The sequence below is a fragment of the Cnephaeus nilssonii genome, assembly GCF_951640355.1.
Source record: "Cnephaeus nilssonii genome assembly, chromosome: 22".
In the NCBI taxonomy this organism is placed as follows: Eukaryota; Metazoa; Chordata; class Mammalia; order Chiroptera; family Vespertilionidae; genus Cnephaeus; species Cnephaeus nilssonii.
This window is the reverse complement of record NC_137093.1, coordinates 10989442-11014822: the sequence shown is the minus strand read 5'-3', so window position 1 is coordinate 11014822 and position 25381 is coordinate 10989442. Positions and strand designations below refer to the sequence as shown.

The window sequence follows — 25381 nt, the reverse complement described above, 5'->3', positions numbered from 1 at the left end:
CTGGCAAGTGCAGCTGTGTCGGCTCGAGCCTCTCCCGCGGACACTCCCCCTGCGTGCCCCTCCCCCATCTGGACAGGAACCAGGATCAGGACCTGCATCGGGACTGACTGGGCGCGAGCCCGTGGCTGCTTCTTGGTCATGGGCACCCCAGAAACGCCCTAGGCTGGGTGCGTAGACTGTGGCAGAGCAGCAGCGAGCCTACCGAGCGGCGGCGGTGGCAGGCACAGCAGAGCCGGGATGAGTGGGAGCAGCACAGCGCCTGGCCTGGGCTTGGGCTCCTCCCTAGCCGCCTGCCACTTCATGCACTACTACATCCCTCAGGGGATGTTGGACTGCCGGTTTTGGCCCAATCCCCACAGGCCAAGCCAAGAGACCCCACCAGTGCACAAACCAGTGCACAGGGCTCTAGTCTATATATATAAAAGGCTAAGTGACCGGCCGGCTGGCCTTCTGTCCGACCAACCAACCGGCTGGTATATATGACGTGCACTGGCAATTGAAAAATAAATGCTGCCCTAACCGGTTTGGCTCAGTGGATAGAGTGTCGGCCTGTGGACTGAAGGGTCCCAGGTTTATTCCGATCAAAGGCATGTACCTTGGTTGCGGGCACATCCCCAGTGGGAGGTGTGCAGGAGGCAGCTGATGGATATTTCTCTCTGATTGATGTTTCTAACTCTCTATCCCTCTTCCTTCCCCTCTGTAAAAAATCAATAAAATATATTTTAAAATAAATAAATAAATAAATAAATGTTGACTGGCGCATGCGCAATATATATAAAGCTCTCGCTGGTGCCAATCACACGCGTGTGTTTTGATCTGTCATTGTTGATCATGAATTTGGTTGTTTTTGTTGACATTCTGAAGCTGAAAGAAAGCCCGCGTCATTGACAATAGAGAAATGGCGAATAATGATACTAAAATATTTCTTCTAATTAATTTCCTTTCAATGTGCATGAATCCGTGCACCAGGCCACTAGTTTAAATTATAAAAACCCACCAAACACTTTTGGTTTCAAGACTGTCTTGCATGTATCTAGAGTATGTTTTGACATTCCCATACTGTATGTAAAATATAGTACTTAGTTCATAATTCAGATTTTCAGTGAACAGGTGCTCAAGAGCAGTGGTCGCCAACCAGTGGTCTGTGAGGTCCGAAAGGTTGGTGACCGCTGCTCAAGAGTATTTAACTCATACGTTAAAACTACATATTAACCCATAAAACCAAAATGGCAACACTCTAGTTGACTGAGCATCAGGGTAAACTCTAGTTTTAATACAACTTTAAACTCATTCTGATCCTATAGTGTTTCCCTTTGTCCTTGGTAGCAAACACAGATAATCAGAGTCATAATATGCTCAGTTAAAATCTTCCTTTGTAGCTGGAAGCCAAGGAGACACAAGTGTAAGTCTTTGGGCAGGATTTCTGGGAAGCCTATGTATGGGGCACTCAGCTAGTATACCCCTTCTTCCTGCCAAGCCCAGGGATGCAGCAGCATCTAGACACTGAGGATGAGAGCCAAATGCAAAGGAGGGTGAAGCAGGAAAATAGGAGGTAACTATTAGGGGTTCCCGATGACACCCTTATATGACTGCCCTGAACGTGCAGGGACTACTTCCAGATTCAAAAGAAAAACAAAACCTCAAAGGCACCCTGTCCTTGTGGCCAAATACTGAAACAACTGCCTTTTTTTTTTAATCCTCACCCAAGGATATTTTTTCCATTGATTTTTAGAGAGAGTGGAAAGGAGAGAGGTGGGGGGGACAGGGGAGTGGAGAGAGAAATATCAATGTTGAGAAAGACACATCCATTGGCTGCCTCCTGAATGAACCCTGACTGGGCTGGGGATCGAACCTGCAACAGAGGTACATGCTCTTGACCAGAATTGACCCTTTGGTCCTGGGGATGATACTCTAACCACTGAGCAAAACCAGCGAGGGCACAACTGCTTCTTAAAAGAAAAGCCAAACACATAAAGGTGTGACAGATATAGCAGTCAGTAACTTTATATCCAAAGGACTCAAGGCACTTCCTGAAATACCTAATTTATAACTTTAATATACCAGGAAATATGTGGTCTCATATATTTTTGGAAGAACCCACATAATAGCTACTTCTGTCAGCCAAATAATGAAAACTTCATAAATGCTAAAAACCGGCCAGCTATTAAAGTGAATGTCACATAAGGATGGAAAATAGAGTCCAGAAATAAACACATACACTTATGACAAGTGGGCCAAGATAATTAAAAGGGAAATAGTGCCCTAACCAGTTTGGCTCAGTGGATAGAGCGTCGGCCTGCGGACTGAGAGGTCCCAGGTTCGATTCCAGTCAAGGGCATGTACCTTGGTTGCGGGCACATCCCCAGTAGGTGTGCAGGAGGCGGCTGATCAATGTTTCCTCTCATCGATGTTTCTACCTCTCTATCCCTCTCCCTTCCTCTCTAAAAAATAAATAAATAAATAAAATATATTTTAAAAAATAAAAAGAAAAGAAAAATAGTCTTTCCAACAAATGGTGCTGGGACAAGTGGGTAGCCACATGCAAAAGAATAAAGCTAGACTCCTACTTTAATATCATACTAGAGGCCCGATGCACGAAATTTGTGCAAGAGCAGGCCTTCCTTTCCCTGGCTGCCAGCACCAGCTTCCCTCTGGCATGTGGGACCCGGGCTTCCCTCACAGCCCCGGCTTTGTCCGGAAGGTCATCCAGTCTAATTAGCATATTATGCTTTTATTATTATAGATATAAAAATTAACTCAAAATAGATCAGAGACCTAAATATAAGAACTAAAAAGTATAAAATGCTTAGAAAATATGCATAAATCAACACTTTGGATTAGGCAATGGTTTCTTAGATATGACACCAAAAACACAAGTGGCTGAAGAAAAAATAGACAAATGGGACTTCACCAAAATTAAAAATGTCTGTGCTTCAAAGAACATAATCAAGAAAGAGAAAAAACAGAACAGTATGGGAAAACATTTCTGCAAACATATCTGACAAGGGTCAAGTATAATTCAAGTTAAAAATGGGCAAAGGATTTGAATAAACATTTCTCAAAAAAGATATACAAATGGCTGATATTCACATGAAAAGATGGTCAACATTAGTCACTAGGGAAATACAAATAAAAACTATAATGAGATACTGCTTCAAACCCACTAGGATGTTATAGACAAACTAGAGGCCTGGTGCATGAAAATTCAAGTGCCAAGTAGCGCGAGCGGGATGCTTGCATCGTTGCCATGGCGACGATGTAGGCGTTCTGCACCGCCCCAGCCACTCCGGGCCTCTGGGCAGCATGGGAAGACGGAAAGGTGGCTCCAGGCCGGAGCAAAGGCGGTGCTGGCAGCCAGGGGAAGGAAGGCCCATTCTTGCATGAATCTTCGTGCATCGGGCCTCTAGTTTAAAAATAAATAAAGAGCCCTAACCGGTTTGGCTCAGTGGATAGAGCATCGGCCTGCGGACTGAAAGGTCCCAGGTTCAATTCCGGTCAAGGGCATGTACCTTGGTTGTGGGCACATCCCCAATAGGAGGTGTGCAGGAGGCAGCTGATTGATGTTTCTCTCTCATTGATGTTTCTGACTCTCTATCCCTCTCTCTTCCTCTCTGTGAAAAACCAATAAAATATATTTTAAAAAATAAATAAAGAGATGACAGTTGCACAACATTGTGAATGGAATGTGATTAATGCCAGTGAACTGTACACTTAAAAATGGTTGAAATGGTAAATGTTATGTGTATTTTACCACAATTAAAAAATGGGGGGGGGGGGGGGGGAAGAAACAAAGTTATAACATGGATAAATCCTGAAAGCATTGTTCTAAGTGAAAGAAACCAGACACAAAGGCCACATGTTATATGACCCCATGGATGTGAAATGTCCAGAATAGGCAAATCCACAGAGACAGAAAATAGGTCAGTGGTTGCCAGGGACTAGGAAGAAGGGGTTGGAGAGGAATGGGGGAGGGTTGGTGGTGTGTGTGACTGCTAAAGAGGACATCTTTTTGGGGTGGTGAAAATTTTTTGGTAGTGATAGTTGCAAAACTTTGCGTATATACTAAAAACTACTGAATTGTACACTTTAAGAGAATGAATATTATCTACAAAAAATGTTAAGTGAATGGCAAAGGAATAACGTTTTTCTGACAAAATGTTAGAAATTCCTTTATTATTACTTATTAAGCACCAGCTTAATACGGCAGAAAATTTCAAATCACCCTTTGACAATTCGTTCCCCCTACCCCCCCAAATTCTTGATAATGAACCTTTCAAGTAAAGACATGTTCTCTTCTCTCTTCTGTATAAAACTTTATGAAATAAAGGCAAAGAACTGTGTACATTTTCCTGTGAAATGCTGCCCACGGTTGTGGAAACAGTGTCTGCCCAGCTCTCTTTACTGTCCAGGTCCTGAAAGACTCTTGTTCATGAATTGTCTCTTCACAAAGCAAGTCCACCACTAACAAGAGGGGACAAAACAGAATGCACAGTGGCAGTCAAATTACAATGCAAGTTCAAGGTAAGGCCAGAATATGAATTTATTTAATATTAAAATTTGTGTTAGTCTGGCAGCCCTTATGTTATACACATTCCTTGAAAGCACAGGTAAAAATGTAAAATTAATTTTTCAATTAGTGACTGACAGGTTATTCAAAATTACGAAGACAAAATGGAGGTAATACATTCAAGATATCTCATGCAAAAAAAAAAAATCTGTTCTATATGTAATCATTATGCACTGTGATTCATTGAGAACTCCTACCATGTACAAGGCACATATTCAAAGTTTAACCACACTGCAATTCAGAAACTAAAGGTTTTCTTGCAATGAAAGATCTTAGTGTGATTCATTTAATGGAGACTATAGGATAAAAGGTGAGTTATCAACTAAATAGGCAAAGAAGAGCGTCTTACCTTGCTGGGTTTATCATTCTGAGGGTCAAAAACTTTCTCGCAAAGTCTCAGCCCAGTCTCTTGCCTTAGCTGCTGCAAATAGGCCCTCATCACTTCTAAAATAAGGAGCAGGTGGAACAACACAAAAAACTGTATCACAAATGTGCTCGTGACTGATCTGGACACTGACTTTTGCAATTTATTTCTGTACACTCAAACAGGTTAAGAAATAGAAATGACAGTTTAAAAGTCTTTATTACTATATTCATTTTGATCCAAAAGATTCTCTACATGTTATATTGCTATCAAGAATCTCTTGAGAGTGGCTAGTAAGAGAATGTATGTGCTAATGATTCCACTCTCAATTGTATAGCAATCAAGGCAAGAAGAGAAAGAGGGTAAAAAGTCAAATGGAGAAAACATTGTGCCAAATAGAGAGAAGTGAAGATACTGTTCTTACCGTCTTCCTGTTTGTTTGCAGGTTTGGCATAAATTGCGTTAAGTGGAAAACCAGGCTCTCCGGGAATGGGAAAATTAGTGATTCCCAGTGTATACATTTCTTTCTCACCTTGGCTTTTGGAATTGCACTAAAAAAAAAAAAAAATTATATATACACAATATATTTTACAGGGGAAAAATAATAATAATATACAATTGTAATTTTTAGTTTAAGTAGCTTTGGCTGGGATTAATGTTTTTGGTGACCTTTTGCCCATAGGCTTTACCTGTGGGCCCTTCTCAGAATAATGTTTTAAATAATTAAAATACAATACATAGAATTACAAAAAAAAACAACACCAATTATACTGAAATGCAATAACTATAATATGAAAAAAAAACCCAAATTTATGTTATAGTCATACATATGCTTCTTTATTCATGCACTAAATACAAAATCTTGCCATGGCTCTAATAACTAAATTCTGAAGTAGTGATGTGTAAACAATATTGCAAAAAAATCTTCCACTCTAACTGCAAAATACTGTGATTTCTATTGGAGAAAAAGTCACAGGTATTGCTAAAACAACTGTGGGTTGTTGTCCACCTTAATAATGAAAGTAAATGCTAAATTTCAGTTACAGGTTAGGGAAAAGAAAGATGGAATCTTTTCCCACTCAGGTTCATGGACCCCTGAATTCTATCCTTGGACTCCCAAGTTAAGAACCTCTGAGGCAGCCCTAGCTGGTTTGGCTTTGTGGATAGAGCATCAGTCTGCAGACTGAAGGATCCCAGGTTCAATTCCAGTCAAGGGCACATGCCCAGGTTGCAGGCTCGATCCCCAGTAGTGCAGAAGGAAGCTGATCAATGATTCTCTCTCATTAATGATGTTTCTACCTCTCTCTCCCTCTCCTTTCCTCTCTGAAATCAATAAAAATATATTTTTTTTTTTTTAAAAAGAACCTCTGAGCCAAAGGCTTAACCGGGATTTTTTTGCTCAAGATTTCTGTCTTAGGAGAAGACATGCAATGCCTTATCCTCTGATTAGTCAACTACACTCTAAGTTTAGAGATCTACATTCAGATTTTTCTTTCAAGTCCATGCTCTAAGTCAGAGGAAATATGTTCTATTTGCCCTTAAAGTCTCACCGAGTCCAAATACCTATCAGTAATTTGTTTTCCTGATAGATGATCATGCAAGTTTCATTACCTTTTGGAGTTTCTTTAGACACTCAGAAATGTAGAGAGTTATGTATATCAAGGTTCTATCAGCTTCATTCTACAAAGGGGAAAACAAAACTTAAAAACAGTCCTGAACAAAGCATAGCAATTATGTGGAACAAATGAATTCACATCTTTGTCTTTTGATTACCAACTGAAAACTGCAAAAGTATAGTTACTATAGCATCAAAAATTCCCCTTCTCCAGCCCTCGCTGGTTTGGCTCAGTGGATAGAGCGTCAGCCTGCTGGCTGAAGGGTCCCAGGTTCGATTCCAGTCAAGGGTTGCGGGCTTGATCCCCAATGGGGGACATGCAGGAGGCGGCCAATCAATGATTCTCTCTTATCATTGATGTTTCTATCTTTCTCTCCCTCTCCCTCCTCTCTGAAATCAATAAAAATACATTAACTTCAAATGCAGTCTTCTGAAGCCCGCTTTCTGTCTGCCCTGTGCTGCTCCTGTTGTCCTCCGTCCCTCTTGCCCCTGGGTTCCCGAGGAACGGTGCCAACAGCTCCTCACTCTGTGTAGGAAGCTGAGCCACAGAGTTGCCAGGAAAGCTGAGGTGCACCATATGGTTGGCTAATTTTAAAAACCCCTTCACTTTAGGATCTCTGCCGAGAACAGAAACATTCATGACTCTACAAGAGGAAACAACATTTCATGTGTGACTTGTTCTTGAAGAGCTCCATAAGCCCAACTCTTATCCTAAAGGAAAATGTGGAAAAGGTGATTGGGTGTGGACCCAATGTGGCACGTACTTCAGGTCAAAGTTTACACAGATTTGCCCCGCCAGCGTGGCTCAGTGGTTGAGCATCAACCTATGAATCAGGAGGTCGCAGTTCAATTCCCATTCAGGGCACATGCCCGGGTTGCGGGCTCGATCCCTAGAGTGTGGAGTGTGCAGGAGATAGCTGACCAATGATTCTCTCTCATCATTGATGTTTCTCTCCCTCTCCCTTTCTCTCTGAAATAAATAAAAATATACTTAAAAAAAAAGTTTACACAGATTTATAGTTTAAAAAACAAACTATACATTTCCCTATATTTCAGATCATGTGATATTCAAGCGAGAATGAAATGTGGCAGAATTATAATATTTATTTACACCTATTACAAATAAAACACGTAAGACCATGCATTAGATACAGAAAACACTCTGCTAATAACACAGAATATTTAGACTACAATTTGTAGGCCAAGTGTCTACAAATAAAGATTTCAGACCTTGTTTGATTAAAAAGTCAAAGTTTGGCAGGGAGCTGAAGTTTCATATTCTAGAATATTATCCATAGAATGTGTTGACATTTCTTGTAACTTACTCATAGCGGAAGCTCGAAAAATTTTTTTCCATTTCCCCCTCTCCTGCTCTACCACCTTCCTCTCAACCTGATTCCTACCAAGAACTAAGAGAAGGGGAGAAAGGGTTCTTAAAGGAAGGGTCAGGGTCATTGAAGTTTATTTCTCCATCTCAGGTCCAGAATACAGAAGTGTATAAAAAATAACACAGCATATAGGATTTTTAATTATAGACTGGTAGGTAGGTAATTAATGTAGGGTAAGGAAACAAAGACCAGATAATAAATCTCAGGCTATGCAGTTTTTATTACAACCACTCAACTCAACTATCGTGGCGTGAAAGCAGCCATAGACAAAATATAAACAAATGTGTATGACTGTGTTTCAATAAAACTTTTTTCACAAAAAGAGGTGGTGGGCCAGATTTGGCCCTTTGGCTGTCATTTGCCAACCTGTGGTGTAGACTTTGAAAGAAAAATAAGAAATTAATATTGACATAAAGTCTAACATTAAGTACTATTCTGGATTTTTAAAATCATATCATCTCATTTTATTTGGAGCAACCTGACTGCCAGCTAGATCTTTTTCCCATCAGAAAATTACTTGAATATTAAAAGCTCTGTACTTTACCTTAATTTCATAGTTTTTGAAGAAGACATTGGCCTTGAAGTAATAGAGGGCTTCATCCACAATATCTGTGTCTTTTGCTAAGCAAGATACAAAGGGGGCAGAGAACATTAGCTTAATGCAAAACATAATATCTAGAAAAGCTATAAAGAAAATAAATTATCCAAGATTAATGAACAAGAGTTTTGGAGTTGAATAAAATAAAATGAGGCTACTGAAATATAAAGTCTTTAGACAATTTCTAGAGAAATATATACATAATTTATTCTTATAGCTTTATTGTTTTTACAAAAACTATACATACTCATTAGAAAGATTAATCAATACCAAGCAATTTAAAAAATATATTTTTTTATTGCTTTCAGAGAGGAAGGGAGAGGGAGAGATAGAAACATCAATGATGAGAGAGAATCAATGATGGGCTGCTTCCTGCACGCCCCCTACTGGGAATGGAGCCCGCAACCCGGGTATGTGCCCTTGACCGGAATCCAACCTGGGACCTTTCAGTCCACAGGCAAACGCTCTATCCACTGAGCCAAACGGGCTAGGGCCCAAAACAATTTGTAATTGTCACCCTAATCTCACTTCCCAGAAATAACTATTAACACTTGGTGAACATCATTCCAGACATCTCTCAATGCATTTATAAAAACAGACTGAGACATAAACTAACTTTAATAAAATGACTTAAAAAGCATTCAATAGAATTTTATTTGAATGTACATATGACAGTTTCAGAAAAAAAAACACACCTCTCAACTGTCATTTAGGAACCCATTGGGGTTTTCATACACATCTTTCTGTTTACAAAAACTATGACTTCAAATATATTTGTACAAGCTGTTCTAGGTGGCTAGACTGAAAAAAGCCAGAAATACTGTTGTGACAAAGACAAATCTCATTACAATTTTTTTGGCAATTTTTTGTTACCCTTTTTTTATTTTTAAAAGGTCACAATCCCAGGGTCTTGGTATCCGGCAGCTGGTTTCAGCAACACAGAAAGTTATTTTTATCTCTTGTCTATGCCTGCTATCCCTCTCACACAGCAGAAATGCAAAATAATCCTTAAGTTTTAATACTCTGTAATTCAGCAGTCATTATTTCTGCTCGTTCCTCTGCGAAAGAATTTCAATAGAATTTGAACTCTAGATGTGGGTATTTCTTTTTAAAAAAAATATATTTTAGCCCTAGCCGGCTTGGCTCAGTGGATAGAGCGTCAGCCTGCGGACTGAAGGGTCCCAGGTTCGATTCTGGCCAAGGGCACATGCCTGGGTTGCGGGCTTGATCCCCAGTAGGGGGCGTGCAGGAGGCAGCCAATCAATGATTCTCTCTCATCATTGATGTTTCTATCTCTCTCTCTCCTCCCTTCCTCTCTGAAATCAATAAAGAAATATATATATTAAAAAAAAAATATATATATATATATATATATATATATATATTATTGATTTTTTACAGAGAGGAAGGGAGAAGGATAGAGTTAGAAACATCGATGAGAGAGAAACATCAATCAGCTGCCTCCTGCACACCTCCTACTGGGGATGTGCCCGCAACCAAGGTACATGACCTTGACTGGAATCGAACCTGGGACCTTTCAGTCCGCAGGTCGACGCTCTACCCACTCAGCCAAACTGGTTAGGGCTAGATGTGTATTTCTTGCAATCTATTTTCTTATCTGAAAAAAGAAACTTCCTCTAAGATTTTAACGGTGTTTACAAAAACCAGCCAGTTCTTTTAAATGTCACCATAGGTGGTGGGGAGGCTACAAGATTCAGAACCTAGGAGGGTATTTGGCACATAAAAGGTGTTCAAAAGATATTTGCAAATAATTAGGTTAATGCTAAGAGTTATTTACTGGTAACTCCCAGCATAAGATTACATTCATCCATAATTCCAATTTGGTTAGAATCCAGTCCTCTAAGGAAGAGTAACAGGTCATTCCTTATCTGTAGAAATCCCCAAAGAACTGTAAGGGTGGTAATTAGATTAACCCCTTGATCAACCGTATCTTTTGAAATACCATATGGTATTTTGCGCCGATCTGAAAGGGTTCTTCTCAAGGAATCTAAGCCAACATTGACTCTTATTTTTATTCTGCACTGTAATTCTTTTATGTCATTTTTCTTCTCTTTGGTCTGCTTTCTTTTCCCCATCTGTTCCTTTTTCTTCATTTCAAAATCAAGTAAAGACTATAGTGACTCACCAGATTTATTAAGTTTATTGAGCTTTCAACTGGTGTTGAAACAAAATTAAATTTATAAAGGTCAAGTCTAACAGTCTGGCAGAAGGATGGAGAGGGCCTCAGTAAAAAATTATTAATTAAAACCATGGCCTTGGAAACCATAGAATGGAACTCAGTGCAGACCCTTTCTGGGTGCAGGGAAACCATGTCTAATAGAATACAAATCATACTGTTGGCAGGTTATCTCAAAATGTGTCAGAAGAGTCTCAGATAGTGTCTAAAAAGAATGGAGCTTCTAGCCGAAACCAGTTTGGCTCAGTGGATAGAGCATCGACCTGCGGACTGAGAGGTCCCAGGTTCGATTCCGGTCAAGGGCATGTACCTTGGTTGTGGGCACATCCCCAGTAGGGGGTGTGCAGGAGGCGGCTGATCGATGTTTCTCTCTCATCGATGTTTCTAGCTCTCTATCTCTCTCCCTTCCTCTCTGTGAAAAATCAATAAAATATATTTTAAAAAAAGAAAAAAAAGAATGGAGCTTCTGAACAGTAAAAAATGGTTTGGGGCGGGGGGGAGGAGAAAGGGGGAATGTGAGTACCAAGAAAGAAAGCAGATATAAAATTCAGAATTAGTAATGTTTCTTAGGACATATCTTTTAATATATAATAAGATTGAGCCCTGGCCCTGACTGGTTTGGCTCAGTGGATAAAGTGTCGGCCTGCAGACTCAAGGGTCCCAGGTTCGATTCCGGTCAAGGGAATGTACCTTAGTTGTGGGCACATCTCCAGTAGGAGGTGTGCAGGAGGCAGCTGATCGATGTTTCTCTCTCATCAATGTTTCTAGCTCTCTCTCCCTCTCCCTTCCTCTCTGTAAAAAAAATCAATAAAATATATTAAAAAAAAGAAAGATTGAGCCCTGGCCGATGTGGCTCATTTGGTTGGATGTTGTCCCATGTACAGAAAGGTTGCCAGTTAGATTCTGGTTGGGGCACATTCCTTGCTTGTGTTTCACTCTCACATCGATGTTTTTCTCTCTCTCTCCCTTTCCCTTCCTGTCTCTCTAAAAATCAATTAAAAAATCTTAGAAAAAAAATATACACACACATATATATATTTAAGACTGAGGTATTGCTAAAAATTGAAACTCCTGAAAAATGGAAAAAGGAAATAGAAGGAAAAGAATTTAAAATATGTTTTGTTTTGCCCTAGCCGGATAGTGGATAGAGCATCGGCCTGTGGATTGAAGGGTCTTGGGTTCGATTCCAGCCAAGGGCACGTACACAGTTGTAGGCTCCTCCCCGGCCTGGACAGTGGTAAGGCCGTGTGCAGGAGGCAACCAATTGATGAGTTTCTTTCTTTTTTTTTTTTTTTCAATTGATGAGTTTCTTTCACATCAATATTTCTCTGTCTTTCCCTCTCTCTTCCACTCTCTCTAAAAATCAATGAAAAAATATCCTCGGATGAGGATTAAAAATGAAATAAATAAAAGTTTAAAAAATTTTTTTTTCCCAGCTTGGTAAGAGAAGGGGTGGGGACATGGCATTCTATAGAAGTAGCAGCATTAGATTATTTTGTAAGAACTGACAGTGATAACAGAAATAGTGTCAAGATTTAAGCACATTTTCTCTTTTCCCTTAACAAGATATCCTGGAGAAATTAGCAGCAAAGATAGTTTCCTATTAGATGCAACATATACCCATAATCTTGACAGGCCTAAAAAGCAATAGCCACCAAACAAATAGAAAATACAACAGCAACCAGAGACAGAGGACTGAGCCAAGAATTTCCCTGACTTAATGTCAGAGGGTTGCTAGATGCTTCACACCAAAATCTGAAAATAATGGAAAGACTTACTCTCTCTAGGGGCAGGTCCTTTGAACTGACTTCTGATGGGCAACAGTGCCATGTTTCCAATGAGTTTGGTGTCGGGGTCCATGAGAGAAGAGTGGTAAGCCTGTAGTGGCAAGCCAGATAAGAATGCAGAACCAGATGAAGAACACATGTCAGCAGGGCAAACAAGTACATTTCTCCAAAGGAAAAAAAAGAGTAACCCACCCAAGATCAACCAGGGCATGTGGCAGAGGGGAGGGTGGCAGCAATATGCGGAGCTGGCTCTTACTGGCTTATGAAAACCAACTGTTACCTCCCTAGGAATTTTCAAAAATTAAATTATATAAATTTGCAATAAATTATATTAAAAACAAAGGTAATAAAGATTCAAAATGCATTACTCCTTATTTTTAAAAATTATTTTACTGTTGACTACGATCTTAAAAGTTATTTATGTCTTTTGTATCTTTATGGCAGAAATAGTACTACATAATGGATGGGGTGCTACTATGCATCTCTTTCAATTTTACATTCAGTGACATCACACTGGTAACTGGTGGGAATAGTTACACTGCAGAAATAGGCAAACATTATATAAACCAGGAGTACCCACCCATCAGCTGTTGTTAAGCCAGAACACAAGCACTAGTTATTCTGTTCTGCCACTTCCTAGCTTTATATCTTTGACCAAGACATCACTTTTCTTAGCCTGTTTCCAAATTTGTATAATGAGAAAATATATACTGCCTTCAGTGGGGAGGTGTGAGTTAAAGGACCTCCCTTTAAAGGGAGAAAATCACATTTATGAGAGCAATATGTATATGATTCCTAGTTCTGGCTTTTTGTAAGACAACACAGGCCCCATTCATGTATCCATTCCCTCACCAAATGATTACTAAGCACCTTCTAAATGCAAGGCTTGGTCACTTAAAGGTATGCAAGACCAGTATGGTCTCCATCCTTGAAGAACTTTCGGGCTAATGGAGAAGACAGATATTGAGTAATATCAAGGTATTAAATAAGTGCTTGGTGTGCAACTGGAATGAGCACAGGGCTGTAGAGTACTGGCTTAAAACCTGGCTTACCAAGGCTTTTGCACTAGTTAGTGTGCAACCCTGGGTAAATTACTCAACTTCTCCCAGCCTCAGGTTCCTCCTCTGGAAAATGAGAAAACAATAACAAATCTACTTCATAGGATCACTGTGAGGATTAAATGGGATAATTTATATATAGAGTGTGTAGCTCAGGGCCTGCCTGGAACACATCAGGAATCAAATGGTGGCTATGGGATTCACAATATTTGTATCTAGAACTATGGCTTGCACCTTTTTTTTTTTTTTAATCACAGGTATGCTTCATCTAAAGCAGCCTCCACCAGCTACTACAACTACTGTCTTGTGCCCCATCTATTTTCTTCATAGCATTTGTCAACTATCAGAAATTATCTCCTTTATTCTATTTACATTTGTTTCCTGTCCGCCTCCCTATTAGAATGTAAACTCCGTAAGAACAGGGATTCGCTGCCTTAGTCACTGCTATAACCGTGCTTAGCACGCAGTAGGTGCTCAGTAATGTTTGTTGTTTGAATAATCCCATGTTGCTGAAAACCTCCTTTTCCCCAATCTGCAAAATGGAGACCTACCACGACGGCCATAAATCTACCCCACAGACTGGCTATCAGAAATGAAGAGAAACCAGACCATTAATTTTACTCCTATTCTAATGCACAAACTGAAACGTGTGGAAACCAGGCTCGGCCCTTGAGTTTGCCCCGAGGGCCCTAAACCAACAGCGGCCCCAGGGGGTGGTGACCGGGGAGGAAGTGGGGTCTGACAGAGGACAAGAAGCGGAAGGGACCCGTCCCCTGGGTTGGAGAGGGAAGTGGGATTTCAGAAAAAAGGAGAAGCCGGACCCTGGACTAGAAAAATGAAAAATAAAAAGTGTATCCCTTGACTTAGTGGCTCCATGAGGCTTTGGAGACCCAGCCAGTGGATGTGTGTGTGTGGGGGGGGGGGGGGGGGGGGAGGGGGAGGTGCAGAAGGGGCAAAGATGGGGTTGGCACTGGAGAGAAGGGGCCAAAGGGCTGAGGCAGCCTCTCTCGTACCCCACGGCCGACACTCCCCGGTCCTCAATCCTACAAGAACTGGCTGCCTCCCCTCTTCCCTGCTCTGGATCCTGCTTCCTCTCCGACCGGGTTGGTCCGCTCCTCGCAGCGCACGCACATTTCTCACCGCTCCCCCCCCCCCCCCCCCCCCATTCTCGCCATCACCTCACACCGCTGACTCGGGCTCCTTACCGGCATCTTGACGTCTCCCGAGTTTCCACTCAATTAAGAGAATCGGGTTAGAGAGAGGAGCTTCCGGTCCCGAGCTTGGGAGGGGTAGGCGGAAGTGAACCGGAAGAGGAGGGCGAGCGGAAGATTTGCGCTTCCGGCCTTGAAGTTCCGCCCTTGGCTGCTGGAGCTGCGGGGATCCGAAGGGGCGCCAGGGGGCGCGCCAGCCCTAAGTAGAGGCTGAGTGTTGCGTATGCGTGAGGCCTGGAGCTGCGATGGGTCTTGGGGTTACAAATCCCTGTGAAGCATTACCTGGGTCACACTACTTTATTTTATTTTTTAATACATTTAAAATTGATTTCAGAGAAGAAAGGAGAGGGAGAGATAAAAACATCAATGATGAGAATCATTGATCGTCTGCCTCCCGCACGCCCAACACTGGGGGTCAGCCCACAACCCAGGCATGTGCCCTGACCTGCATCCAACCATGAATTCCTGGTTCATAGGCTTCCCTCTCACGATTCTTTTACTTAACTACTTTTGGTGTTTATCTCCCCATCCATGAGAACATCAAAAAGGCAGGGATTTTTGTCTGTTTTGTTCACTGCTGTGTACCCCGTGTCTAAAAATGTGATGATACATAAGAAGCATCAACAATTTTTTGCTAAGTGAATGAATGAACCTACTAGTTTTAAAAATGGGGAAGGAGAGCACATTGGTAAGGGATTTGTGGGTTACTCTGTACTGCAATTCTTTGTGTAATGATTGAGAAAATGCACTCTGGATTTGAATTCCAGCTCCTACACTTACAGGCTGTGTAATTTTGGGCTAATTAATCTAGTTATTCAGTTTCCTCACCTGTAAACGGAGATAACAGTACTTAATTCAGTTTTGTGAGGATGAATGAATTACATGTAATGTGCTTAGCACTTACATGCCTAGAACATATTAAAGGCTCAGGAATTTTTAAACTATTACTAAAAAGCACCTCATGTTAAAAGACAAGTTCATTCCTGCTTTGGCCCATTTCTTCTGCCAGTTCCTCAGACTGGAATACTTTGGTTCCCACACTGATTTCTCATTTTGGTCTCCTATCAAATAGCACCTTTTAGGAGGAGCCTTCTTTGACAATGAGCCCAAAGTAGCCAGTTATCACTTTCCCTTTCATTACTGTTTCTTCTTCCCATTCCTTTTCAGAGGCTTTCCTGTTTATGGTTAATCTCAAGGACCCAGCATGTCAGCTCCATAAGAATAAGGTTAAAAAAATAATAATAAGGTTTTGTCGAGCTCCCATTTTATCTCGTGTCTGGCATTTCCTACTTGGGAAATTTTACTAATTCAAAAATTTTCTCTGGCTGAGTTATTTCAAATTATGGAGAACAGGAGTGTAATGAAAGGTTAATGCTGTTTCTTTTATTTATATACACTAGAGGCCCGGTGCATGAAATTTGTGCATGGGGAGGGGGTGTCCCTCAACCCAGCCTCCTCGGGGACATCCCTCTCACAATCTGGGACTGCTGGCTCCTAACCACTCTCCTGCCTGATTGTCCCTAACCACTCTGCCTGCCAGCCTAATAGCCCCCTAACCTCTCCCCTGCTGGCCTGATTGACACCTAACTGCTCCCCTGCTAGCCCAATTGCCCCCAACTGCCTTCCCCTGCGGGGCTGAGGGGACTGGGGGACTGAGGCTGGATGAGGTGGACCTGAGGGGACTGGGGGACTCTGGCTGGATGAGGCGGGTCTGAGGGGACTGGGCACCGCCATCTTGTGAGGGCATGGCAATCAATTAGCATATTCCTTCTTTATTGGCTGTGGACGCCACCATTTGTGAGGGCGTGACGGTCAATTAGCATATCCCTCTTTATTAAATAGGCTACATATCTTTAAAATTAGTCACTTTTCATTTTTTAATTATACAAATAATATATTTTCAATGTAAAAATTTGGAATACATATAAACAATGGTTTTATCTATATCCTTACATATTTTCACCTTTGGATATACATATTTTGTTACAATAATTCCTGCTCCTCCAAAAAAACCTTCAAAAATAACAAAACCAAACAGAAAAAATAAAGATAGACTGTTCCTAACTGTACCACAGGTGCTAATTTACATTATACACAAATCTATGTGAATTAATTTCAATTTCAACTTTTAAAATATAAATTGATGCTTAATAAAAATATAACACTGAAAGATTCCACTTTAAACAGCAGCAGTTTCAGAATAACCAAGAACTTGATTCAGGTGTGCTGTTGATAACGAGCCAAATATTATTTTTTTCATTAAAATAAGCAGCTTTTTAGTATTGCATCCTTTGAGAAAAATGTTTTGCCGATTCAGCCACAAGCTCTTCACATATATACATTTACATGTTAATAAACTCTTTATTCATTCTGATGTTCTTGAAAATATTCATCAAACATAGAAGAAGACTCGTCTTCATGTTCCTGACACAAAGGAAACACAAGATAGAAAATACATTGATTTCCCCTCAGTCAGACACAGCATGTGTTCACGCATTTTGCAGGTAATGCTCTCTAAGGAGCTAACACTCAGTGCCAGCTCTTGGTGCTGCACAGAGGTAATAGTAACAAAAGGCATGATTGACAGAATATTTAAGTGTTTATATCTCATTAGAAGCATTTCTTCTTCTTTTTTATAATCCTCACTTGAAGTCATTTTCACTGATTTTTAGAGAGGGGAAAGGAGAGGGGGGGAGAGACAGAGGGAGAAAGAGAGAGAGAGAGAGAGAGAGAGACAGAGAGAGAAACATCTATGCAAGAGAGAAACATTGATCAGTTGCTTCCCATATGCACACTGGCAGGGAAATAAAACCTGCAACTCGGGTATATGCCCTGATTGGGAATTGAATCCATGACCCTTCCATGCACAGGACCATATTCCAACACACTGAGCCACAGAAGAGAGTATTGCTCTTTGAGCTCAGGAGTCAATTTCAGTCATCACCCAGAGAAGCCCGGGTTACTGCCACCACTAAGACAAAAATTAATTTGAGTTCCTGGGATTAAGCAGGAGATCAAGGAGTGCCGGCAAACATTTTTACTAAAAGCCAATAAATACCCCTAAACCAGAAATTACCTTTGGTTCTTTAAATTCCAAGTCTTCTCCATACTGAATGGCAAAATCAATATGCTGTAATACAATGTTCATGCTTTCTTCATCTGATTGATCATAAGGCAAAAATCGAACCATGCTATAGTCGTCAATCTATAAGTTGGAGATTTCAGAAAGGGTCATTCTGAAACTGTGCAACATGCTTAATTTTCAACTTATATATTTGAGGTTTATAACCATTTATCATTTGTGGGGGAGGGGAGGGATAGACAGAGACAAAACGGAAAATCAATATTCATTTTTCTGGTCTGACTTACCAGAACACTCAACTTACTACATAACTAGATACTGTTTCATAGGCATTTATCTGAATTCAACAACCACTGGAGACTTCAACAGGGCACAGACAGTTCAGAACTCCCAAAATGGCTTGGAATAATGGACATGTCAGTTAATTTACTGGCTATCACCAATAACTGCTTCTAAATTAAACTGTGGGGGGGAATGGAAAAAAAAAATCAAACTGCTGACTGGCCAGCCCACAGCCTGTCACCACCACCTCCCCATTGCAAGGAAATGTGCTTTCTGTAATTGGATTGTGCTTTCTGTAATGTTGGCCACTGACTGGACATCGATGAATAACAAAAAACAACAACAACAAAAAAACAATATAACCAGCTTACCAGTCCACATATAGCTTTAGTCAATTTTTTGAATTTTTTGCTTCTTAAGTCACTTGTGGAATCATCTAATAAAGAATACATGTCTGGATCTAGAAACCTTTAAAAGTGAGAAAGAGACTGATGAATAAAAGGAAGAAGAAATCCGATTTACAGACAGACAGAACCTCACATGTAAATAAAGCTTAGAAGATTCATCTCTGCAACTGAGATCTGATTGTAATGGAGGTCATGAACTCACTTCTCAATTTCCTTCTTGGCTTTCTTACTCAGCAGGTCCATTTTCGTCATGATGTTAACTTGTGGAATTTCTAGAGAGATCATAGCGCTCAGGGCCGCCAAGATGCCGGAAATAAACTGAAGAAGGAAACAGGAAAGGGAAGATAAATCAACAGGTGCCACCAAAGTTCCCTAGTCTCTGCATGAAAGAGGCTTCTGTGCCTCACTGGAGCAGAACTGGCCTAAATCAAAGAAACACTAATCCTAAAGGACAGTCCACTAATCAGAGGCTGGCGCTTGGTTTCCGAAGGTGAGGAGAAACAAAGATGTAGAGTTCATCTATGGTGGTCACAAATCTCAATTTAGACCGTATCTTTAACCTTCTTTCCCTTAAAAAATCCCTTAAGAGCTATTAATGAGAAATAAAGTTTTAGACAGTTCATAAACTAGACAAATAGCCCTCAGAGAATTAAAAATGCACATATATAATATGCACCTGCCTCATTTTTCTTGGTAAGTTCTCTATATAATATCATAATTTACCATCTGAAGTGAAAATACATTATTATAATAATCCCATTATAAGGGATACTAAGTAACTCTAGAGCAGTGGTTCTCAACCTTCCTAATGCCGCGACCCTTTAATACAGTTCCTCATGTTGTGGTGACCCCCAACCATAAAATTATTTTCGTTGCTACTTCATAACTTTAATTTTGCTACTGTTAATGAATCGTATTGTAAATATCTGATATGCAGGATGTCTTGAGCGATCCCTGTGAAAGGGTCGTTCGACCCCCAAAGGGGTCGCGACCCACAGGTTGAGAACCGCTGCTCTAAAGTATAGTTTGTGAAATGTCCAGAATCACACAATGATTAAAGGAGACAGAAATCTACTTGTACCCATGACTGAAATATCAACAACAGACTTATCCTCAAACCTTAAAAGACTCCACCATAAACTGTGAATCGACCAGAAAAACTCCACAGACTCGAAACTCCCACTGTTCTAGCTGCTGGACCAGTTGTTTCATCACAGGCAGATGCGTATACAACTCGATCTGACCTACATGAAGAAAATTGCAAGACTATTAGAATCAGAAAATGTTAAAAAATACAGAAAAAATTTTTCCCATAAGATGGTTAAAAACAATCAAACTGCCTTGCACAGTGGTTGAGCTTCAACCTATGAACCAGGAGGTCACAGTTCGATTTCCATCAGGGCACATGCTCTGGTTGAGGGCTAAATCCCTAGTAGGGGGCATGCAGGAGGCAGCCAATTAATGATTCTCTTTCATCATTGATGTTTCTCTCTCTCTTTCCCTCATCCTTCCTCTCTGAAATCAATAAAAATGTATTTAAAAAAGTTAAAATTAAAAACAAACCAACAACAACAAAAAAAGGAAGTCAAGCCCTGGTAATAATATATTCCATTTTAAGGGGTCTTACAGCCTCTTGAAGCAATCACAAAATCATGAGGTTCATCACGCTTTTTAGTTTTTGCCCATCAAAAGCAAGCGCTACAATTTTGTTAACCAGTGTCGCCCCAATAAATTCAATAAAAAGGAAAACAAAAAAAGCGAGTGCTAATTGCAGTTTGGGAATATTCATCAAGCTGAACACTTATGACATCTGCACTTTTCTGTGGGTGTGTGTATGTTCAATTAAAAGCAAAGGAAAAAGTGAGAGCCACATATGATCAAAGCTAAGTTAAGCTCAAGTCTAAAATTCACAATTTGGCTTAACAAGTCACATGCGTTTCTCTCTCCCCGACCAGCCTCACTTCCAACATCTCCCTTTGTGCTTCGGCCACAACAGCCTTTTTGGTGCCTCAAACCCACCTCCTTCCTTCCTGCCCGCAGGCCTACAACGTGCTATGACTTTTGCGTGGACCACAGTCTCCCACACCCTCGGGCTATGGCCCAGCCTACAGGCCACTGGATCAAAGCCTCCTCTAACCTCCCTGCTGTGTGATGGTCTATGCCAGCAGTCGCCAACCTTTCGGACCTCACGGACCACCAGCTGGCGACCGCTGCTCTATGCTATTCCTGTCACAAAGGAATATTAAATAACATTTGGGTGATCTTTGTTTATACCGTCTAGCACTGCCACTGGACTATGAGCTCCACCAGGGCAGAGATCATGGCTGCCTGGTTCTCTATGGTATTCTCCATGTACAAAGTTAAGCACTCTGTAAGCTCAATGAATGATTAGAGCCAATGAATAGGAGCTTTGTACCTTATTGCAATCTGTACAACTCAGAGCAACAAATGCTCATAGCACTTTCTCCTAACTGAGGACAGAACCCGCATGACTTTGAGGAAAATGACACATCCAAATGGCTCACCTACCTGGACAGTCAAAAAGAATGTAGTCATCCTCTACGTGGCCAAGACAGCTCTCTAGCCAGTCAAAATTATTGGCAAAGTACTCCATGCAAAACACCAATCCTCCATTGGGACCAAACCGCAGAGAATCATCCTCCATCACGTCATCCACCTCGATCAGTTCCCGGATGTCTGAAAAGGATAAGTAGGCCGCGGAATAGAAGCACATCCATTTGAAAACTGTTATCCTCACAAATGATAATTAACCATCATATAAAAACTCACACATATGAGATTATTTCTGTACATGGTTATTCCCTATAGCAGTGTCTGTGGGAAGTAATTATTGTATAGCCAGACAATAGAATCCTATGCAGCCATAAAAAGGAAAGCTCTTTAAGTATTTGATTATCACCCAATCTCCTAGTTATACTGTTAAGTGAAAAGTGTAAGGTATAGAAGTCCATGTAAGAATCCATTGTTTGTGTTAAAAAAAAAAAGACAAAGACTCACAATATATACACAATATGCATCTTTGATTTTATATGCATAGATTCTCTATGGATAAACACACCCCAGAAAATGGCAATACTGGCTGCCTCCTAGGAGGGCAGCTGACTGCTGGGGACACAGAGCTGGAGAGACATCTACTCTTTTGTACCTTTTGCATTTTGAACCATGTGAATATACACTAAGAATCCTATAACCTGCCGAAACCGGTTTGGCTCAGTGGATAGAGCGTCGGCCTGCGGACTCAAGGGTCCCAGGTTCGATTCCGGTCAAGGGCATGTACCTTGGTTGCAGGCACATCCCCAGTGGGGGGGGTGCAAGAGGCAGCTGATCGATGTTTCTCGCTCATCGATGTTTCTAACTCTCTATCCCTCTCTCTTCCTCTCTGTGAAAAATCAATAAAAATATATTAAAAAAAAAAAAAAAGAATCCTATAACCAGTAAATAAAACAAACCAAGAAAACCAATTACTGTTTCTTAACACAATGAGCCCAAGGAAGCTACTTAACCTTCCAATGCCTCACTGTCCTTATTGATAGATGGGGTACAAATCATACATCCTAGGGTAGAAGGATGAGGACTATGAGATAACAGAGCTAAATCACCTATAGCAGCAGCTTAAAAAATTCTGGCATATGCATGGTTCTCTTCTATTACTAATTTTTGGGAATCAGTATTTTTAACTATCTACGGTAGGTTTTTATTTTTGTGTTCAAACCTACAATCTCTGTTCCCAGAGAACTGTGCCTCACTCACAGCCGCATGTACTAGTATGTGGATACTATCTTCCCACGAACTTTCCCAGGGATAACATCTGATGCAAGTTGGGACAAGTGTAATAGCTGCACTGCTGGTCCCTGCTTCTACTCTTGACCCTCTAGAGTCCATTTGTCATCCAAGAGCCAGTTACCTTTAGAAACATAAATCAGATGCCAACCCTCTCCCCTGCTTAACACCCTCTAATGACATTCCATTGCTGACAAGTGCTAGAGATTCAATACTTGTGTCCTTCCAAAATTCATATGTTCAAAACCTAAAGCCCAAGGTGATGATATTAAGAGCTGGGGACTTTAGGAGGTGATTAGGTCATGAGGGGGTCTTATAAAAGAGGCCCCAAGGAGGTCCCTCATCCCCTTATGTGCGGACAAAGAGAGAAGTTGGCAGCCTACAGAATATAACTGGGTCTTCACCAGAATCTGACTGTGTGGGCATCCTGATCTTGGACTTCCAGCTTCCAGAATGTGAGAAATACATTTCTATTTTTTGCAAGTCTCCACCTATGGCATTTTGTTATAGCAGCCCAAACAGAATAAGGAAACAGTATAGTCCTGGCTGGTTTGGCTCAGTGGATAAAGTGTCAGCCTGCAGACTGAGGGATCCTGGGTTTGAATAGGGTCAAGGTCGCGTGCCTCAGTTGCAGGCATAATTCTGGCCCTGGTTGGGGTGCATGTGGGAGGCAACCAATCGATGTATCTCTCTCATGTGGATGTTTCTCTCTCTTTGTCTCTCCCCCTCCCTTCCATTCTCTTTAAAAATCACTGGAAAAATATTCTTGGGTGAGGATTAACAAAAAACAAACAAACAAAAAAGAGTGTTGAAACAAATTCTGTTGGATCCACCAGATGAATTACAGTTAATAAGTAAAAACAAAACAAAACCACAAACAAGCACAGGATAAAAACAAAACTTCTCATGTCCTACTAGCTCCTACCCACTTCTTTCCTTCCCTCAATATGCTCCAACTTATCAATATCTTTGCTTTTTCTGGAATATACCAAACCCTTTTCCATCTCTAGGCTATGTATTGACCTTGATGTTCTCTCATTTTATTTATTTTTTTAAAACATATTTTTATTGATTTCAGAGAGGGAGGGAGAGAGAGAGAGAGAGAGAGAGAGAGAGAGAGAGAGAGAGAGAAACATCAATGATGGGAGAGAATCACTGATCGGCTGCCTACTGCATGCACCCCACTGGGGATCGAGCCCACAATCTGGGCATGTGCCCTTGACTGGAATCGAACCCGGGACCCTTCAGTCTGCAGGCCGATGCTCTATCCACTGAGCAAAACCAGCTAGGGCTATGTTCTCTCATTTTAGAAAGCCTTTCCCCAGCTTGATGAACATATTACCATCTTTAGGTCTGGGCCCAAACATCCCCTCCTCCTAAGACACCATTCCTGACTACACTACCTAAAGCAATCTCCTCTAGTTATTCCCTCTAATCAGTCTACTGGCAGTCTTTATCACAATCTGTAACATGTTGCTTATTGCTTATCTCCCTGATTAAAAGGTACACGAAAATAGGATTAGTATGTCTTCTTCCGATCAGCAGTAAAGCAGATTCGCCGTAGCAGCACTAAGCATGGAAAGTACAGAAGGGAAGGGTAGGGAGGAAGGCACCTACTTACTTGAATTTAGTACATAAGAGACCACGAGAAAGGATACTGTTGAACATAAGTGGATGTCACCAAATGACATTCAGCCTCATGCTGTTCACCGTGAAACCAGGGGACCAGACTGTAATAACATTTCAGCTTCTGCGCCCAGCAGCCAGCATTCCCGGCTTCCTCACCCCCTTAATTTTCCTGAAGGAGGGGGACAGCTCTGCTCAGGACTCACCAGCCATTACGGAGTAGTTGAAGTGTTCTGCTGCAGGATCAAGGTTCACGACTTGGACAGACCGATTGAGGGCCTCACAGTGCTGGACCATGGTGGCACAGTAAGTACTCTGTAATGTCACAGGGCTCAAGGGGTCAGAGCAGCAGCAATGTAATGTTATCTCCTGCACCCCCAGAAGGACTCTACACCTTGGGCAGTGTCTGCTAGGGACAAAACTAGGCCTTCATCAATCCCTGGGAGCTAGACCAGGGTCGGATTAGACAAAACTGGATTCCAGCTCGGATGGTGTGGCTCAGTGGTTCAACACTGACCTATGAACCAGGAGGTCATGGTTTGATTCCTGGTTGGGGCACTTGGCCAGGTTGCAGGCTCATCCCCAGTTGGGGGCGTGCAAGAGGCAGCCTATCAATGATTCTCTCTCATCACTGATGTTTCTGTCTCTCCCTCTCTGAAGTCAATAAAAAAATATATTTAGAAAAACTGGATTCCAGCCGCCACTTACTAGCTGTGATCCTGAGCTAAAAGCCTTTCTGTGTCTCATTTCCCTTATCTGTACAGCCGGATTAATAGAGCTTATTTTAGAGGGTTGTTGTGGAAACAAATGAGGTGTTCAGGCAGTATCTGGAGCATGAGTATACAATAAATATTAGCAACTATCATTCTTCCCCTTTCAAAACAACAACAAACAGGGTACTGAAGCCCAGACTGCAGAAGGGAGCTGCCCAGGGTCTCAGGGTCCCCAGTACAAAAACCCGCCGGTCCCCTCCTCTGGACCCGAACCTCCCAGCCCCCCACGAACTCCTACTTTTCCCTCCTTCTTCCGCCAAATCCTCACCTTCCCGCTGCCTGCGGGGCCCATGACCAGCTGCGCATACCGAGGCATGTCCACTCCCTGAGATCCCGGCGCTGCCCGGCGCGCAGCCGTCACCAAGACTGGCTGCCACACTCCCTTCAGCCTTCGCGCGACGCCCCGAGTTCCGGGGACGCGAGATGCGAACCAATCACAATCCAAATTCCGCTTAGAGGCCACACCTCCGAGTACGGAGCGTCCCGCAGGTCAAGTCCCGAGTGAAACGCGTCCTAAGAAAACCCTGGGAAGGGAGGGATGTGTGCGCACGCGCACAGGGTTGTTGGTCCAAACCCTTGGTGGTGAGACCGGGGAAGCCTGGTTGCCTTGGTAATAACTGTTTAC

General features: G+C 41.6%; 2 protein-coding genes across 2 annotated transcripts; both read right to left on the bottom strand.

Moving 5' to 3' along the window:
* Window positions 1-4189: 4189 nt before the first annotated feature.
* ARPC3 (actin related protein 2/3 complex subunit 3) lies at window positions 4190-14909 on the bottom strand. Its single transcript, XM_079762241.1, has 7 exons — window positions 14780-14909; window positions 12508-12607; window positions 8479-8555; window positions 6543-6611; window positions 5356-5482; window positions 4917-5011; window positions 4190-4461 (listed from the first exon to the last, which is right to left on the bottom strand). The coding sequence occupies exons 1-7, from the start codon at window positions 14783-14785 to the stop codon at window positions 4399-4401; spliced, it is 537 nt and encodes a 178-aa protein (XP_079618367.1). The 5' UTR covers window positions 14786-14909; the 3' UTR covers window positions 4190-4398.
* A 1709-nt stretch (window positions 14910-16618) lies between these two features.
* Window positions 16619-25150, bottom strand: GPN3 (GPN-loop GTPase 3). Its single transcript, XM_079763182.1, has 8 exons — window positions 25025-25150; window positions 24190-24298; window positions 21086-21253; window positions 19676-19800; window positions 18759-18874; window positions 18521-18617; window positions 17862-17990; window positions 16619-17209 (listed from the first exon to the last, which is right to left on the bottom strand). The coding sequence occupies exons 1-8, from the start codon at window positions 25070-25072 to the stop codon at window positions 17147-17149; spliced, it is 855 nt and encodes a 284-aa protein (XP_079619308.1). The 5' UTR covers window positions 25073-25150; the 3' UTR covers window positions 16619-17146.
* Between the last annotated feature and the right edge of the window lie 231 nt (window positions 25151-25381).